The sequence below is a fragment of the Balaenoptera physalus genome, assembly GCF_965194825.1.
Source record: "Balaenoptera physalus genome assembly, chromosome: 13".
Classification (NCBI taxonomy): domain Eukaryota; kingdom Metazoa; phylum Chordata; class Mammalia; order Artiodactyla; family Balaenopteridae; genus Balaenoptera; species Balaenoptera physalus.
The window spans coordinates 284,474-300,399 of record NC_138892.1 but is presented as its reverse complement, the minus strand read 5'-3'; the positions used below and the strand labels follow the sequence as shown (position 1 = coordinate 300,399).

At 59.5% G+C, this 15,926-nt stretch overlaps 2 protein-coding genes and 1 long non-coding RNA gene across 6 annotated transcripts; 1 reads left to right on the top strand and 2 right to left on the bottom strand.

Moving 5' to 3' along the window:
- Positions 1 to 1,781: 1,781 nt before the first annotated feature.
- LOC309641571 lies at positions 1,782 to 3,055 on the top strand. The gene is made up of 2 exons (XR_014252694.1): positions 1,782 to 1,937; positions 2,550 to 3,055. It is a non-coding gene; the product is annotated as an uncharacterized lncRNA (long non-coding RNA).
- Positions 2,993 to 11,406, bottom strand: CPT1B (carnitine palmitoyltransferase 1B). 2 transcript variants are annotated; one of them, XM_082421640.1, is made up of 19 exons: positions 11,175 to 11,406; positions 10,513 to 10,690; positions 10,019 to 10,158; positions 9,528 to 9,705; positions 9,213 to 9,314; positions 8,885 to 9,022; positions 8,707 to 8,808; positions 7,690 to 7,797; positions 7,530 to 7,614; positions 6,677 to 6,872; positions 6,199 to 6,384; positions 5,997 to 6,102; positions 5,773 to 5,889; positions 5,174 to 5,338; positions 4,961 to 5,095; positions 4,713 to 4,865; positions 4,057 to 4,170; positions 3,474 to 3,566; positions 2,993 to 3,335 (listed from the first exon to the last, which is right to left on the bottom strand). In XM_082421640.1, exons 2-19 carry the CDS (start codon positions 10,651 to 10,653, stop codon positions 3,252 to 3,254), a joined length of 2,343 nt encoding a protein of 780 aa, XP_082277766.1. In that variant the 5' UTR covers positions 10,654 to 10,690; positions 11,175 to 11,406; the 3' UTR covers positions 2,993 to 3,251. The 2 variants fall into 2 exon arrangements, with proteins under 2 accessions (XP_082277766.1, XP_082277767.1); XM_082421641.1 differs by having other exon boundaries at positions 8,707 to 8,784; positions 11,175 to 11,403.
- Positions 11,407 to 11,797: 391 nt separating this feature from the next.
- Positions 11,798 to 15,365, bottom strand: CHKB (choline kinase beta). 3 transcript variants are annotated; one of them, XM_082421648.1, is made up of 11 exons: positions 14,909 to 15,360; positions 14,605 to 14,713; positions 14,128 to 14,331; positions 13,890 to 14,023; positions 13,522 to 13,617; positions 13,274 to 13,332; positions 13,105 to 13,186; positions 12,867 to 12,975; positions 12,620 to 12,723; positions 12,247 to 12,328; positions 11,798 to 12,103 (listed from the first exon to the last, which is right to left on the bottom strand). In XM_082421648.1, exons 1-11 carry the CDS (start codon positions 15,130 to 15,132, stop codon positions 12,029 to 12,031), a joined length of 1,278 nt encoding a protein of 425 aa, XP_082277774.1. In that variant the 5' UTR covers positions 15,133 to 15,360; the 3' UTR covers positions 11,798 to 12,028. The 3 variants fall into 3 exon arrangements, with proteins under 3 accessions (XP_082277774.1, XP_082277775.1, XP_082277776.1); XM_082421649.1 differs by having other exon boundaries at positions 14,218 to 14,331; positions 14,909 to 15,359; XM_082421650.1 differs by lacking the exon at positions 12,247 to 12,328 and having other exon boundaries at positions 14,909 to 15,365.
- Between the last annotated feature and the right edge of the window lie 561 nt (positions 15,366 to 15,926).

Below are 15,926 nucleotides of genomic sequence, written 5' to 3'. Positions count from 1 at the left end.
CGTCTCTCTCTTGAGGAGTCGGTTGTCTGGGCCACATCCCCTCTCCAAGCCGCCAGGCTCCTTCCCCTTCTGAATCTGGTTCTCCAGCCGTTGCTTCCTACCTGTGAGCCACCTGCACACTTCCAATCATTCCACCATTTGCTTAGACTTTCTAGAGCTGATTTCTGTTATAGCACCCCAGAAAAACATGAAGCAGGAATAATTCTGAGGGGTAATGAAGGCAGCTTCAGGGAAGAGTAGGAGTTTACCAGGCTGAGAAACAAAGGCACAGGATTCCAGGCAGGAGGTTCGGCAAAGGCAAGGGTGTGGATATGCCTGCCTCCTTTAGGAATGGAGAGTGAAGCTGGGGCTCAGGGTTCTTGTCGGGGAGCGAAAGAGACTCAGAGAAGGTCAGTTGGTCTGGAATGTGAGGGCCCAGCAGGTGGAGGTGGGCGTCTGAAACACCCTGCAGAGCCCAGGCCAAGAAGGATGGGCCCTCAGGGAGTCCAGAGACATCTGTCTGGTCTGCCCATACCCTTGTGCATCCGAAACTGGCTAACTGTTCATCAAATGTTTCCTTTATGTCTTGGGCACACAGCTAGACTACATTTCCCAGCCTCCCTTGCAGTATGAGTCCTGGCTGGTGGGATGTGGGTAGAAATGCTCTGTATCACTACCAGGCTGAGTCCATAAAAGCCCCCCATGAGTGAGCCCTCTCTCTCCTCCGTGTACTTGCGGGATGTTGATGTCCAAGGCAAATTGGGAGCTACCTGAGGAAGGTAGGACCTCTAACAGCCAAGTCTTTGAATAATGGTATGGAGCAGAGTCTTCTTCTCAGCCAAGTGAACAAGAATTAAACTTCTATTGGGTTAAGCCATTGAGATTTCAAGCTTTATCTGTTATGGCTACTAGCCTTAACTAATGCAGATCTGCACACCTCTGGGGTACTAACGCAGATTTGCATTTGGTGGGTGGTCACCAGAAGTTTATACCCTGGTTTGGCACTGTGTTTTCTTCTCTTATTTCAACCAAGAACAAATCACATAAAAGAATTTTGACTGAATTTTAACATTAATTAAAAGCCAGCTTGTTGGAATCTCTGCTCACTGTTCTCCCAGGCCTGGGCGAGCTGATGTCTCCCAGAAGCCTACCAGATCCCAGACAGTTCCCCAGGGTAGGTCACGCAGGCACCAGAGAGGCAAAGGTCTGTGACGATACTTTTGGAAGCCCAGGAAAGCTCTGATACGGAATGTACCATTTTGTGAGCACAGATTTATTTTTATAAGCTTCTCACAGAGACTCAAAAGAGGTTAGAAGCCTCTGTCCTGGGAATCTTCTCATGTTCTCAGTGTTCTAACAACCTTCAAAGCTATTATCAGGAACCTAAATCTCCTTTCTTTCAATTTATATTTTCAAGAGTCTATGAGACATGTTCACAAATATTTCTTATAGGTATGTTAAACTCAACATTTAAAAATCTTATGTAATCACCCAGTCACCCAACTAGAAAACGTGAATTATCTTCGACGGCTCCCTAGCATCCTGAATCCCCATCCCTTAGTTTAAGTCCTGTCATTTCTCCCAACTCTGCCACCACCATGAGCAGTACCCTCTGCTAGGCCTTCTTGCTTCTATGCTGACTGCACCCTACTTTGTTCTAGTATCATTCTGGTTAGCCAGAGTGATCCCATTAAAAATTTACAACAGTTATGTCACCCTCTGCTCCAGCCCCGGCGGCTTCCCCCGTCATTTGGAGAACCCAGAGCCTGGCCTCCGAGGCCCTCGCGGCGCCACCTCGCGGCGCCACCTCGCGGCGCCACCCCACCTCTCCCCTCCTGCTGCTCCCGACTCCACGCCAGCCACAGGCCCTCGGGTACTGTTCCTGCACCACGGCAGCTCCTCCCACCCCGAAGCATTGGCTGTTGCTGCCCCCTTGGCCAGGAATACCCCGCCCTCAGGTACATACATGGATTGCACCCTCATCTCCTGCTGGTCTGAGTCGAATGGCCCCACTCAGGAAGGCCTGCCTCTGCCACTCTGTCTGAAATTGCCATCCACTCCTCCATTGCTCCCTCCCCTTACTTTTCTTCTTAGCGCTTACTGCCCTCTGACTTACTATGTCATTTGCTCATTCTTCTTGGTTATTGCCTGTCTCCCTTGCTAGACTCTAAGCCGCACAGGGAAGGATTGTTTTTGCCAGTTTTGTTCACTGCTGTATCCCAGAGCTTAGCACACTGTAGCACTTAGTAAGTATTTGCTAAATGGATTATTCAAGAGCCTGGATTCCCTGCCACCGGCTCCATCCCCTGATCCATGCTTGCCTCACTGAGTAGTGAATTCCCCGTGTGCAGGGGGTGCCTTGTTCACCACTGCATCCCCAGCACAGAGCCAAGTAGACAGTGGTTGCTCAATAAACACTGGTTAATAAGAGAAGGCCTGGGAGTGTATCTAATTCATGTCCGGTTCTCAGCGCCTAGCAGAGTAATGAGATGTAGACTCGTTTCGGCATGCAGCAATAGTAGTTGAGTACCTGCTTAGACTTTCCATAGTAACTTTTTGTTTACTCGTAGTATTATTTTCATCCAAAAGCCGACCCAAGGGAAGGGGCACCTGTTGCTCCAGATTATCCTGTGCGCCCTCTCACAGACATGACCGCCTGGCACCCAGACCTCAGGCCTGGGACTGCAGCTCCTCCCTATGCCGAGGGCCTCTACAGAGCTGTGCTCCAGCCCAAGGGGGTGCAGAGGACATGTCCCTACACAGAGGGCCCCACTCTCCAGAAGACAAACAGAAATGGCCCCAGGGAACAGGTGGAGGTTCTGAAGCAAGAATTTATTCCAAGTGCGTATGTGGGTGTGGACGGCAGAGACCCACCTTTCAAAGCAGGTCAGAACCTCTTACAAATAGTCTCCAGCCCTAGACCTTCCCTTGCCACGTCCCTGGCCTGAGGCCGGAGCAGGGGAAGGGCCTCCTAGTTCCCCCACCAAAAAACACAGGTACTTAAGGGCTAAAATAGAATTATACAGCCTTATTTTTATTAACATCTAGCAAGAAAAAAAAAAAAAAAAAAAAAGAAGATTCCCTTCCTGCTCCAGCCCTACCTCCACCACTTGAGCCCTCAGGAAGCAGCGCCTGCCCAGGGAGCACCTGCTTCCAGAGGTGCCCTTGGAGCCTGGGCACCTGTGCACGGCCACTGCTGTGCCTGCAAGCGGACCACAGGCCCCTTCCTCCACAATGTGGGGACAGAAGGGCAGCTGGCATTTCTCCAGCCCTCAGCTGTCAGCCTTGGGAACTTGGAAAAGATCAGCGATGTCCAACAGAGCTTGGCGGATGTGGTTCCCAAAGCGCTGGGCATTCTGTGGGAGTCAAGAGCTCAGACCAACCTCTAGGTGAGCCCCCACCCCTCTCTCCCCACAGGGAAGGATTCTTCCCCAGCCAGACATGCTCTGGGGGGCGACCCCTCCTCAGGCTGAGTGGGAGCAGGAGACACTCACTGTCTCTGAGCTTGAGAACTTGCTGGAGACGTGGAAGAAGATGGTGTTCTCACCCGCGATCATGTAGGAAACCCCGTAGCCATCATTAGCTACCTGAGGGCAGCACAAGGGGTAAAGAAGAAGAGGTGAACTGAACCTTGAGGATCTGGAAGCCAAGCTGATGTTATCCTTGCTCTGCCCACAAGATTCACAGGAAGGGCCCATCCCCAGGAAACAGTATGAAAACAGAAGAGAAGACCCCACCTCAGGTTCCCTCCGGAGGCCCCCTTCACGTTGGCAGGGGGTCTCTAGCTCCCTGACAAACTAGCCCACGTGAGTGTCTCAGTGGGAGATTGGACTCTCCATAAGCCCACTTCAGAGGGTACAGAAGCCCCGGGCAGGGTCACTCCAGCAGTGGGTGTCAACACGGGTGGGGTCCCAGCCACCTTTCTTGCTGGGGTCGACAGGTACTGATCCTGTTTGCAGGCAGGGCAGGTCCAGGGCTGTGCCCCTGCCTCTGGTCTACCCTCCTCGAGGCCCTGCACTCTCCCCTGACAGCCCGGCCCCTGGCCCTTCCCACCTGTCCACCGTCAAGGGCACTTACAGGGCCAAAGCCACCGCCAGCGCCCAGGTGATTGGGGTACTGGTTTGGGTCAAACATGCGGATCTGGAACTGAGCAGTCTGGCTGGTGGAGAGGCGCCAGGGTTCTGAGAGCACCTGCAACAGGGAGGCGCGGCAGTCAGGGGCCACGCACACCCGCGGACAGGTGCGTGAGCCTGGCACTGTCCTGGCTAAGGATGCAGAAGGGACAGGACGCAGGACCTTCCTGATTGCTGTCCACGGTCCCCTAGTCTGTTCTCACCATCACAGCCTCTGCCCAAAACCCTCCATCAGGGGACCTGCCTGTCCGTCCCCTGGCTCCGCCCCCCACCCCTCCTGCTGCCCCTCCCACACCCCACACCCCTGCCTCAGTGTCAGCGTCCGGGCACTGGAGCTTCCCTCCACCTGGACGCCCCGATTCCCCGGAGCCTCTGCCCTTCTCTCACGAGCGCTGCCACCACCTGACACATCGTGCTTGTCCGTCCCTCCCCCCTCGCGCCAACAGCAACTCTACGAGGGGGAGGCTGTTGCTTGGCACCAGTCCACAGGCCTGGGTGGCTGTGGGGCGGGAACACCGGCCCCAGCCGTCCAGACAGAAGACAGGCCGAGACCCACCGGGAGAGGGCCTGAGCACAGAGGACACGCCCGCCGACACTGACCTCGGCCAGGAAAGGGGACTTGACCCCCAGGTACTTGGAGACCACGTAAAGACAGAAGAGGTGCCTGTCAATCCCAGCCCCCGTCATGGCCAGGCGGTACATATTCTGGTGCTTCTCAGCAGCTTTCCGGAACAGATCTTGGAGGTCTGCTTTCTGGGGGCAGACATGGAGCAGTGAAGAGTAGCCCTGACCCTCGAGCAGGCAGGAGGCCGAGCGGGCACGTCAGCACGAGGCCGTGGGGGGCTCACCAGGTGGCGCCCCTGCGCCATGGCCCGAACGAAGGCTGTGGACTCGCAGGTGCAGGAGCGTACAGTCTCCGTCCGTCCCTCCCGGAACATCCTGGTCATCGAGGCTTCGTAGGTCAGGCAGAGCCTGCCTCTGTCCTAGGGAACACAGAGGGGTGAATCTTGCAGTTGTGCCCTGGTGCCACCCCCGCCTGCTCGGCGGCCTGGGGCTCCTACCCGGAAGTGTGCCAGCTGCAGGGCGATCTGCACGAAGGCGTCAGGGCTGGTCCGGCACTTCTTGATGAGGCCTTTGCCAAAGGGCAAGAACTGGAAGCAGTACAATTCCACGTCGTCAGCCAGCGCCTTGGCCACCTGGTAGGAGCTCTCGATGACTGCCTGGCACTGCCGAGACACGGAGGGGTCAGCTGGGGCAGGGCTCTCCAGGAGGACTCCAGGAGGACTCCAGGGTCACGTCCAGGAGGCCTGAGGGTGAGCAGCGGACGAAGGCAAGGCTGGGCAGGCCTCAGGATGCTTGACGTCCTCAGGAGGAGGAGACGCAAAGGACAAGCCAGGGGCGTCAGCACAGATGCCTGGCTGGGCTTTGTCGGGGAGGAAGGCACTGACAGGTGCTCCCCGGACACGAGCTCACACCTCATGACTTTCTCCAGCCCCGAGATGGTCCTGGGATCTCTATTCTCCCTGTAGCCAGTCTGGACCATGAGACACTCTGGACCCTTCCCCTGAGGGTGGGGCTGGGGCAGAGGGGAGGGCCACAGGGCATCTCAGACACTTGTCACTCTCGCACACCCACCCTTGCCCCTTCTCGGCCCGCACACCTGCTCAGGAATGTCCCACTGCAGGCGCTGAGGGGGGGCCAGCACAGGGTTGGGTTTGCCCAGACAGTGCCCAGTCTCTGTGTAGCCCAGGTCGAAGCTGTCGGTGCCCAGGACAAACTGCAGGGGCAAGGTCAGGCTGAGAGGCCATCCTTGCCCAGCTGCCCCCGTGCCCGCCCCGCCCCGCCCCGCCCCTGCCCTGCGGGACCTCTCCCAGGGCCTGCTACCTCCCAGAGGTGCCCTATGATAGGGGCATCTGCCCACGCATGTTCTGTGTTGAGGCCCAGCTGGCCATTCTTGAAAGCGATGAGAGTGAAGGACTTGTCGAACCACCTGCAGCGGGAGGAGATGGGGCAGCGGTGTGGGGGCAGGGGGAGGAGCCCGGGGGTGGGCGGGGTGGGCCGTGCAGTGGAGCTGGGGGTGCGGTACCTGTTGTAGCAGCTGCCGTGCAGCAGGGCCTTGCCGTAGAGGCTGAGGCTGGCCTCGTCTTCGGGGTCATAGCGGTGAGACTCCTCATCCAGAGCCACAAAGAAAGCAGCGCGCTCGATGGCATCCAGGGCAGCCTTGTTCTTGCCGGAGCCGAAGAAGGCCTGGCGTACCTGAGCCCACTCCGCTCTGAGGGCGCGAGGGCAGAGTGAGCGGGGGGGGGCCCCTGTGGGCGTGAGGGCACCTCCCAGGATCTGTGTCCCCCCCCTCCACACACCCCCATCTAGCCACCAGCAGGTAGAGGTCACAGCAGCTACCCTCCTGCCGTTACCACCAGCGCCCCTCACGGCCGCAGGTCCTGGTTTACGCAGAGGACGCTGGGGCCCACGCTCCTCCCTTGGTGAGGGCTCTGGCCGAGTTCCAGGGTGGCACACAGGACCCAAATCCTCTCCTCACGGCGCCTGAACCTGGGCCCGAATACCTTCCCCCTGCGGTGAGGGCCGCCAGTTTCTCCTCCCCAGGCTGGGGTGGGGAGGGGTCATCCAGGATCCTCTGGAACTGCATCTCCAGGTCCCGAGGCCTGAGCAGGCGGGAGCCCTCATAGAGCCACAACTTGAAGAAGCGGCCCTTGTGGTAGACGGCTACGTGCCTGCTGTCTGTGAGGTGCTGCAGCACATCTGGGGCAGAGGCCATGGGTGGGCTCAGGCGGGAAGGTAGGGAGCTCCTCCCTCCCCCCATGCCACTCAGGACAGCCCCCCAGCCTCACACCGGGTGACCGCATGGACCCTCCGCCTGGCCTCCCTGCCCCTTCCCTGGGCGGAATCTGCTGGCACCAAGCCAGGCCCCATGCCCTGAGCTTCCCTGTCTGTCATTTAATGCCAACCACAGTCCCATGAGGCATTTCACAGAAGAGGAAACCAAAGCTCTAGGAAATCCCACAGACTGTCCTGGCATCAGAAATGCGGGTGCTGCTTGGCAGCCCTGGGGGCCCTGGGCGAGCCCGCCCCTCCTCCCCTACAGGCTCCTTGAGTGGGGAGCTCCACTAGGCCTCCTGTTGCTCTTTACGCGGGAGACTGCCTAACTGTGAGCCCCTGCAGGGGAGGGGCTCTGACCTGGGTCTCCCAGGGTCCCAGTACTAGCACCATGCCTGTAAACAGCAGGTGTCTAGTATTGGCCACAAACTGACTATTTTTCGCAGTTACGTGACCCTGAGACACTGGGGACGCTTGGTGACCAGCAGGCAGTAGGGCATCTGGCCATGGTGGGCCCACAGCTGGGAGGGAGCGGCCTCTGTCCTGTGGCCCCAGTGCGGGCGCCCGGCCGCGGCCTAGTACCTGTGTCCTTCCCCGGGATCCGAGTGGTGTTGAACATCCTCTCCATCTGGTAGGAGCACATGGGCACGATGCCCAGCACCATCACCTAGGAGGAAGGCCCAGCACGGCTCAGACGCAGGCCTCCTCTCCCGGTCACGCCCTCACCCCCAACACAACTCACAGGCTTGATCTCTTCACGGTCCAGTTTATGGCGATACTTGATCATGGCGTGGACAATGTTTCCCAGGCGGGCTGCCTGCACGTCTGCGTTCTTGACGAGCACTAAGTCCTACAGGGCGAGAGCAGAGCCTGCAAGGAGGCTGCGACAGGTGTGCACAGTGGCATCTCTCTGTCTGGGGTGTCTTGCCCCCTATCCCCAGTCCATCCTGCACACCCTCTGAGAACCGAGTACAAGAGGTGAAATGCATAACTGATCAGATAACCCCCTGCCCTGGCTTCGACCTGAGCTGCTTTTCCAAACCCATGGTATTTGTTGATGTTTTGTTTATTTTTCTTTGAGGAAGGGGTTCTGCCACTACAAAACAGCTTCAAACCTCTGGTCTAGACAAGTTGCATATAGGTTTCTGGAAAGACAGCTTTGTGGAGGAGGGGAATGCCAGCATGCTACTTGAAACGTGCTTTGGAAGTGGGAGAGCAAAGAGGTGCACAGGGCAGTGGCTGGGCAGCCTCTCCCAGCTGGCTGTGCACAGTCTTGTACTAGGAGCAGGAAAAGGGCCAGTCACGTGGGATAGGGACCGACAGTGACCCCCTGAGCTCTATGAGAAGCAGCTCTGGATCTGCTTAAGACACGCTTAAGGAAGTTCCCTGGTAATGGCGTCAGGATGGCTGGGAAGCTGTGGCTGGAAAGCCAGTGAGGGAACAAGGAAGGAAGTGAGAGAGCCTGAGCTGGGCAAGACACTGAGCCTGAGGAACTCTGGGAGTGACAGTATCAGGCTATGGGGTCTACCGGGCTCTCCACATCCTCAGTATCCCCGTTGCCTGTGAGCTGCTTCCTGCCTATGCTTCCAGGATATGACCCCCCCGCATCTTCCCTCTCCTTCAGGCCTCACTTCAGAACCCCCACTTGCCTACAGAAACCACCACTAGGGCTCTGAACTGTCCTCCAGGTTCCTTGTCCTGAGGCCAGAGCCGGGGACAGAGCTGAGCACGCAGGAGCCCGTGTGGCTCTAGCCCTTACCATGACATAATAGTTGCTGTTCACCATGAGGGGCGTCCTGCCTTTAAGGTAGACGTACTCTTCCCACCAGTCGCTCACCTGTGGGTGGGTGGGAGGTTGGAGCTGGGGCGGAGGAGGGTGGGGTGTGAGCAGCCAGGACACAGGGTGGGTGAGGGTAAGCCCAGGAGGTAGAACTCACATAATTGGTTGCCCACCATGACTTGAGTACCAGGTACTTCTGCAGCCTGGGGGCAGTCTTCTCCTGGAATTCCTTGGCCAGCGTCTCCATTCGGTAATATTCCTTGTCATCCAGTAAGTGTTTCACGGATTCTAGGTACTGTCCAGCCAAGTTATTGCCCGTGTGAGGGCCAGTCAGCAAGAGCTGCCTCTGTCCTGACCTTCTTCCAAGCCCAACCCCACTGCTCCCTCTCAAGCCGACTCTTTGTAGGGGACAGTCCCTTATGTTTGGATAAGTCCTCTGAGTCCGGCCTGCCCTGCCCACTGGGATGTCTGACCCAGGCCCTCACCCGATGAATTGTGGCTGACACGCTGGGCACGGGCAACTTGGGCAGAGATGTCTGGAAGCTGTAGAGCATGGGCCGCCGGCCGGACAGAAGGCGGACACACATCTGGGGGTACAGAGTGGAGAATGTTGAGGGGGAAGCCGGGGGAAAGAATGGAAACTAGCAAACACTGGAGGGGCTGCCCCAGACCCTCAGAACCGGGACAAACCCCGCCAGGCACCAGTGACCCGCCTGACTGTCCCCTCCAGCTCAGAACCCAAAGTGAGGCCCTGGGGTCTCACACCCGATGCCTGGACCCCTCCACCAGCTTCTGCTCACAGCCCAGACTTTGGTCAAGTGGCTGGTCTGGCCGTGCATCTCAAACATCCAACCGTGGTAGGAAAGCAGCAGTTTCAGGGTCTGGCGGAAGAAGAGGACGCCCACCATCCAGGCCCCCGTGGAGAAGACGGCCACGCTGAGGAGTGTCCGGGTCTGTGGGGTCCGGTAGGGGCCACATCTGTCAGAGAAGGGGAGAGGGCGGCAGGGGGGTCCACTCGAGACCCACCTCAGGGAGATTCTGGCCCTGCAGTCCTGATGTATGTGAGCCATCTTGGGGGAGACACCAAAGGAGGAAGAACTCCCTGGACACACTCACATCTGAGCCTCTGAGTGCATCACACGCGAAGTTACAGAAGTAGGGACTGAGATGGTGGTCGCCCCCGGGGAGGGCTGCCCCTGTTACCTCCAATGGCTGTTGTCCTGTAACTGCCCAGCTCAGGAACCTTGGCCTTGGAGCCCACCCAGCCCTTTCTCATGGCCCCACTTCTTACCCCTCAGGAAGCCATCTCTGGATAAAACAGATAAGCCCCATGGAGATGTCCACGTTGCAGTAGGAGGAACCCAGTGTTGTCATGACAACGACCAGCCAACTGGTGGGGCTGCCAGGGTACACACCCCTGAGGATGCCATTCTGTGGGCAGAAACAGGCATGCTCACAGAGCAAGGACTGGGGTAAGCAGGCGCCTATGAAGTCTTTGCCTGTTTTCACTTCTCCTTCACGTCTGGTGGTCCCCGCCTCCACACTCCCACACCTGCAGCGCCTGATTACTGTGTCCCACTGACACTTCCTGCACACCCGTCTCCTCTCCACGCCTTGAGCATCCCTCTGGTTTCTGCACTGCTGGAGCCTGTCACTCCGTAGAGCTGCCAGCTGAGGTGGGGGTGGAGGACCTTGACAAAGGGCAGCAGCTGACACCTAGCCTCTGCCTCCCTGGAAGGCTCGATTCTGCACCTGCTGGAAGAGACCAGAACCACCTGTGCCCACCTTGATGCGAATCAGGCGTCTCTTCCAGGAGTTGATGCCAGACAGGTAGATGTGTTTCAGGGCCTCCCGACTGAGCCGGAAGTCGACCCCCTCGGGCGTCACCGTGAACTGGAAGGCCACAGCCTGGTGCGCTTCCGCCATCCTGTGGGTTGCTGGGCACCTGGGAGTTGCTGGTCACCTGAGAGGTGGCAGGAGGGTGTGCGGGCAGCTCTGCCGCCCGCGCCGAGGCCCCGCCCCCGGCCACTGGCCTCGCCCCCAGCCCGCCCCCCTCCCCTTCCGCCCTGGGTCGGCCACCCGCAGCGCCGCGCCCCCAGCCCGCCCTCCTCCCCATCCGCCCTGGTCGTCCACCCGCAGCGCCGAGGCCCCACCCCTGGCCCCCGAGCCTCGCCAACCGCCGCAGAACCTTCGCGCAATGGTGCGGGGATCGGAAGGGGGTCAGGGCCTTGAAAACGTCAGGAATCCCAGTGAAGGGCAGCCTCGGGGTGGGGGCTGGAGGGACCCCGGAAGCGGAGTCGGTCTGGTCTGGAGGCGGGGTCTGCGTACCCCCAGCACTGCCACGTGGGACCCTGGCACCAGCCTCTACCCCCCTCCCCCGCCCCCCTTGCCGGCTCAGAGCCCTGGGCCAGGCCGGCAGCCTAGAGCCACCCCCAAACTCCACTCACGGCTCGGGTGTGCTCCTGTCCGCTTGTGGGGACACTCTGGCCCGTGTCCCCACGTCCTTCAGGCCTGGCCACCTAAGTCCCGCCCTCACCGGGAACCTGACACCCACTCCCAAACTTGGGTTGAGAGAACAGTTGGGGGGGCAGCAACCAGAATCTCCCCGGCTCCGTGGCGGGAATCAGGAGTTGGGGGGGAGCCGGGTTTCTGCAAGCTGAAGATGGCTCAAAGGTCTGAGAGCCTGGGGCGCCCAACGGGTCTCACGTGAGGATGGTGGCATTAGAGCTAAAAATAGCCGAATGTAGGGAAAAGGTCACCAGTGTGTCAGCTGTGCCTCCTGTTCCCTGATCTCCAGTGCTCAGGGTTGGGCAGCCCCACCCCCGGGCCCTGTTTGTACCCCGTAACTCCCCACTGCCCGACCCATGTCCTCTGAGTATTTATCACTTCTAAGCTGGAGCTGGGGTGGGGGAGAGCAGAATGGACCCCTAACCACTCTCAAGCCCAGATCACCCAACAGCCACGCTTTTCAGGAGGGGAAACTGAGGCTCCTAGCAGTGGTCCCTTTGTCAATCTGTGTGCAATCCTTGGTCGGTACTTTCCGCCGCACCCAAGCAGGGTTAGGACGGTGTGAAGGAAGAAGCTAGTTTATTGTCTTAAGGTACACATCCCAGGGCTTCTGCCCACTTGCCTGCGGTGGGGACCTGCTCAAACTCGGGATGGATGGGTGGGGGAGGCCAGCCTCCTTAACCCCAGTCTCACTCGGGCTCAGCCCAGTCCCCAGGGCCTCCCCTTTGTCCCTCCCTCCAAGGTCCTGCCCTGGAGGCTCCCAGAGAAATCCAAGGAGTTGGGAGGTGGAGAGTCAGGATGAGGGGTGGAAGCTGGTCAGCTGTCCCTTCTGCTGGAAGTAGAACTGGAACCGAGACTGGGCGTACTCCTAGGGAAGGAACCCCGCACACTGGTGAGAAGGCTTGGGACCAGCACCCCACAACCCCCAGTCTGCCCACAGATGGCCTAGAGGGTCTGAGGCCTCTGCTACTCCCCGCCCCCACACCTAACTCACCCAACCTGGTTACTTACCAAGTAACCAAATTCTATAGTGGACATGGATGCCTGGAGGATGGACCAGAGACCCCAAAAGAAATGAGATGCCAGAGCATACCTGAGGGGAGCAGGAAAAGGGGGGTTCAGAGCACATTTGGCACTGCCTGAACCCCCTCCCCCAGGCTGGTCAAGCCCCAAAGCTCTAACTTCTCCCCTGTCGTCCTAACCCCGACCCTGTCCTGACTCTTCCCACTCTCAAACTGTTCTTCCCCCTCAGCCTCAGGCCTCATGCTCGTTTCCTGCCCCCACTTTGCACTGACACCTAACCTGCAGCCCAGTGAGTCTACCTGCCACATTGCCCCTTGCCTCTGCACCCTGCTCTACCCCTGCCCCACACGTCTTTCCTCACCGATTAGCCTCTGCCAGCAAATCTGCTTCCAGTTTCCTCTGCTCCTCTCGGGAGATGGTCTCACCTTTCTTTACCTCCGCCAGGTAGTGGCGAATAAAATGGAGCTGAGATCAAAAGACAAGAGTCAGGAAATGGGGAGACTGGGGAGCGCTTCCCAGTTAACACCCTTGCTCGCCATTCCTTCCAGACTTCAACCTCCTTCTCCCTTCTAAGCCAGGTCCTGCTCCCCAGCTTCTGGCCCACATACCTGCTGTCCCCGGGTGGGGTAGTTTGCAGGCTGCGCTTTGTAGAAAGGCCACTCCTCATGAGTGTAATCGTAAACCCACTCACAAAAATGGTTCCCAATGTCAAAGCCCCTGAGGGAATAAGGTGGACACTCAATCCCCAAATACGCTGGGCAGCTGGGATGCAGAGAAGAAGGCCTGGTCTGCTTTTCCAGGGCACTGTGGGAACAGACCCACGGGAGGCCATCCTCTTACCCTCACCTGTAGTTATAACTGCTGTACTCGAAGTCGACCAGCATGAGGCCGTCAGCGTTTTCTGGCTCTGAGAGCAGTAAGATGTTCCCTGGAGGAATGTGGTGAGGCTCTGGTCACTCCAGGGTCCTCTGGCCCCCCTCACCTGAGGCTGGGAGACTCAGATGCCTTCTCCTACCTTCCTGGATGTCATTGTGGCAAAAGACCACTGGTGATGGGGTAGAGTCTAGCAACTTCCTGCAGGGGAACAGTGGCATGGGTCCTGAGCAGGAGTGACGAAAGGAGGGTCAGAGGCACCCGCGTGGGCTAGGCCTTGACCCCAGCCTTCAGCAAATCCTGGGTAGGACCCCACTAGGTGCCTGGCACATCTCCTGTGCTCTTCTGTCCCCACCCCCCCCACCCCCGCCCCATCCTGCCTGCCCTCACCTGAGGCTGCCCATCTCGTCCTGCAAGCTGTACATCTCCAGCAGGTTCATCTGGGGGAGGCCAGTGGGGGGTAGGTCCTGGATCTGCTTTAAATACCTGAAGCCCAAAGGATAGGATATACTCACTCTGCTATCCCTCCCCTCTACCCCAGGCCAGGCTGTCCTACCCGTTCGGTCACCGAATGACTTGTCTGGCAATCACTTGGAAGCCTGTTGCGTGAGAAACCATGCTAGACAGTGGGACACTTGATCCACTCAACTGGAGAGCTGGACAGAGCACTAGATGCATTCAGTCACAGCCCAGCGTAGTAACTGCCAACGTGAGGGTTCAGCCTATGTGCAGGAGCCCTGAGGAGGCCCCCGACTCACCGCTCCATGGTCCCAAATAGCCAGCGGGGCTCCTTAGTGAAAGGCATTTCCATGCCATGGAACTGGGCCATCTTCGTGGCGATGGCTGCGGACAACACGGGCTCTCGAAGCTCATGCGTCTTCAGTGGCCGGCTCTGCACCCAGGAACCTATCAGGGTGGTGAAGGGGCTGGGGCAGGAGGGGGGAAGGGTGGGGCAATGGAGGTGGGGGAAGTCAGGGCTTGGGGAAAATTCCCTACCTGGGGTGAGGGATGTGAAGGCAGACATTGGGAAGGGGAATAGGGGCTGGGGAAGGAGATGCTTCGGGGAGGTCGGGGCCGGGCTCGTACTGGGATGTACTGTTCCAGCCGGCCCTCTGGAAAGACTCCGTAGAGCTGGGGCCCCAGTGACCGCTCTGCAAGGATGGCGAACATCACACTTTCAAGGACCAAGGAGTCCACTCCCTGAAGGGAAACAGACAGCGAAGGGAACACGGTCACAAGGGGCCAGAGGCAAAGTGGCGCTGACACACGCGAGGGTCTTCTTGCTCCTCCCACCACATCTGGGACTTCTTGTTCTATTGCCCGGGGGCTCCAGAGCGCAGGCATTAGTATCATAATGGACAAAATACTTAGCTCCTAAGGCTCAGTGTCCTCAACTGCTTAGTGGGGACCATACCTCCTGCCACACTCGGGTGAGAGGTCCTAAGGCCACTGCGGCCTTCACTCCCTCCTCACCTGCAGGATGGCCCCGTACAGCCGCAGCAGCACCTCCCGGGGCTCCTCGCCAACGCTGGGCAGGTGGTCAGGCAGCGAGCAGCGGAAGAGCAGGTTACTGAGGCCTCCGCTGCAGACCCACAGCAGGGCGCGCTCAGCCCGCCATCCGCTCCACCGGCCTGGCGTCCAGCCCCCGCGCCCCGCGCTCCCCCGTCGCTCTCGGCCCTGCCCCGCCCCCGGCCCAGGAACGCTGAGTGTCCCGAGGGCCCGAGCCTGCGCCTGACCCCGGCCCGCGCACAGGAGGGGCTGACCCCTGACCTCCCACCTCACGGGGTCAACCCTCAGCTCCTCCGGCCGTACTCGGCGCCAGGCCCCGCCCAAGTACTCCCGGCACCACTGGTAGGCTCGGCGCTCGGCGTCTCGCGACCGCGCCGAGCTGCGCCTCCGGTTCGGGGCCGCGTCGGGGCACATAGCCTGCCGCAAGCTGTCCTTGGCCAGGCGGCCTCCAACAGCCCCGCCTCCGGCCACATCTGTCCCCTCGGCCGCCATGGCTGGGGCTTGGCCCGGCCAACGCCCCGCAGCGCACAGACCCTTCGGGCGCGCTCGGCTCTTTCCGGCTGCGCTCGGCTCCGCTTCCGGCCAGCCTGCGCTGCTCCGGTCGTACTCGGGTCTCCTTGGCTCTATTCGGCTCTTTGCGGCGCCGCTCGGCCGTCTCGGAGACCCTCGTCCGGGTGCTAGTTCCGAAGGCTGTGCCCCGCCCCTGCTCAGAGCGAAGACCAATGGCCTCTCTCTCTTGGCGGGGCCGCTCGAAAGACAGTGCTGTTTGGACCGTAACCCGGAAGCAGGAAATGGCGCGGGCCAATCAGAAGCGTCCTGAGCGGTCGGGCCCACGGCGCAGTGGCGTGTCACGTGGGCGAACCACGTGGGCGGGTGGCGCGTACCGGGCTGAGAAGCCGGTCCGGAGCGTAAGGGCGGTGTCACCGGGAAAGTGCCCGTGAGGCGAGGTGGGCCTTCGTCAGGGTCTGGGAGCGGACAGTGCAGCGCGGGCAGCGGCGGCGGCAGCCCCTCACTGGACAGATTTGGCCCCCGGGGCAGTTGGGCAAGGAAGAGGGCCGTTGAATGAGTGTGGCGAGTCCTGAGTGTGGGGGAAAGGGAGAGAGTGTGGGGCTCCTGGTAGGTGCCGAATAAACGTTTGTGGATGCGTAACCTTAAATCCCTCCTCACCGCTGAGACTCCCTTGTCAGTTGAAGCCCGCCGCTATTACCCTGCTTGAAACCACTGTCTTCATGTCCTGCTCCACTGCCCCTCTTGCCTCCAGACCTAAAATCAAGCCCAGGAGGAGA

Coding starts and splice junctions, on each gene's coding strand:
- CPT1B (XM_082421640.1), bottom strand. CDS start 10,653: ATGGCGGAAGCGCACCAGGCTGTGGCCTTCCAGTTCACGGTGACGCCC. Junction 9,706..10,018: donor CAGAGATGGCTTCCTGAGGG/GTAAGAAGTGGG, acceptor CTTCTCTGACAG/ATGTGGCCCCTACCGGACCC. Junction 6,103..6,198: donor CACGGCAGCTGCTACAACAG/GTACCGCACCCC, acceptor CTCCCGCTGCAG/GTGGTTCGACAAGTCCTTCA.
- CHKB (XM_082421648.1), bottom strand. CDS start 15,132: ATGGCGGCCGAGGGGACAGATGTGGCCGGAGGCGGGGCTGTTGGAGGC. Junction 14,332..14,604: donor TGTACGGGGCCATCCTGCAG/GTGAGGAGGGAG, acceptor GTTTCCCTTCAG/GGAGTGGACTCCTTGGTCCT. Junction 12,724..12,866: donor ACCCCACCCGGGGACAGCAG/GTATGTGGGCCA, acceptor TTTTGATCTCAG/CTCCATTTTATTCGCCACTA.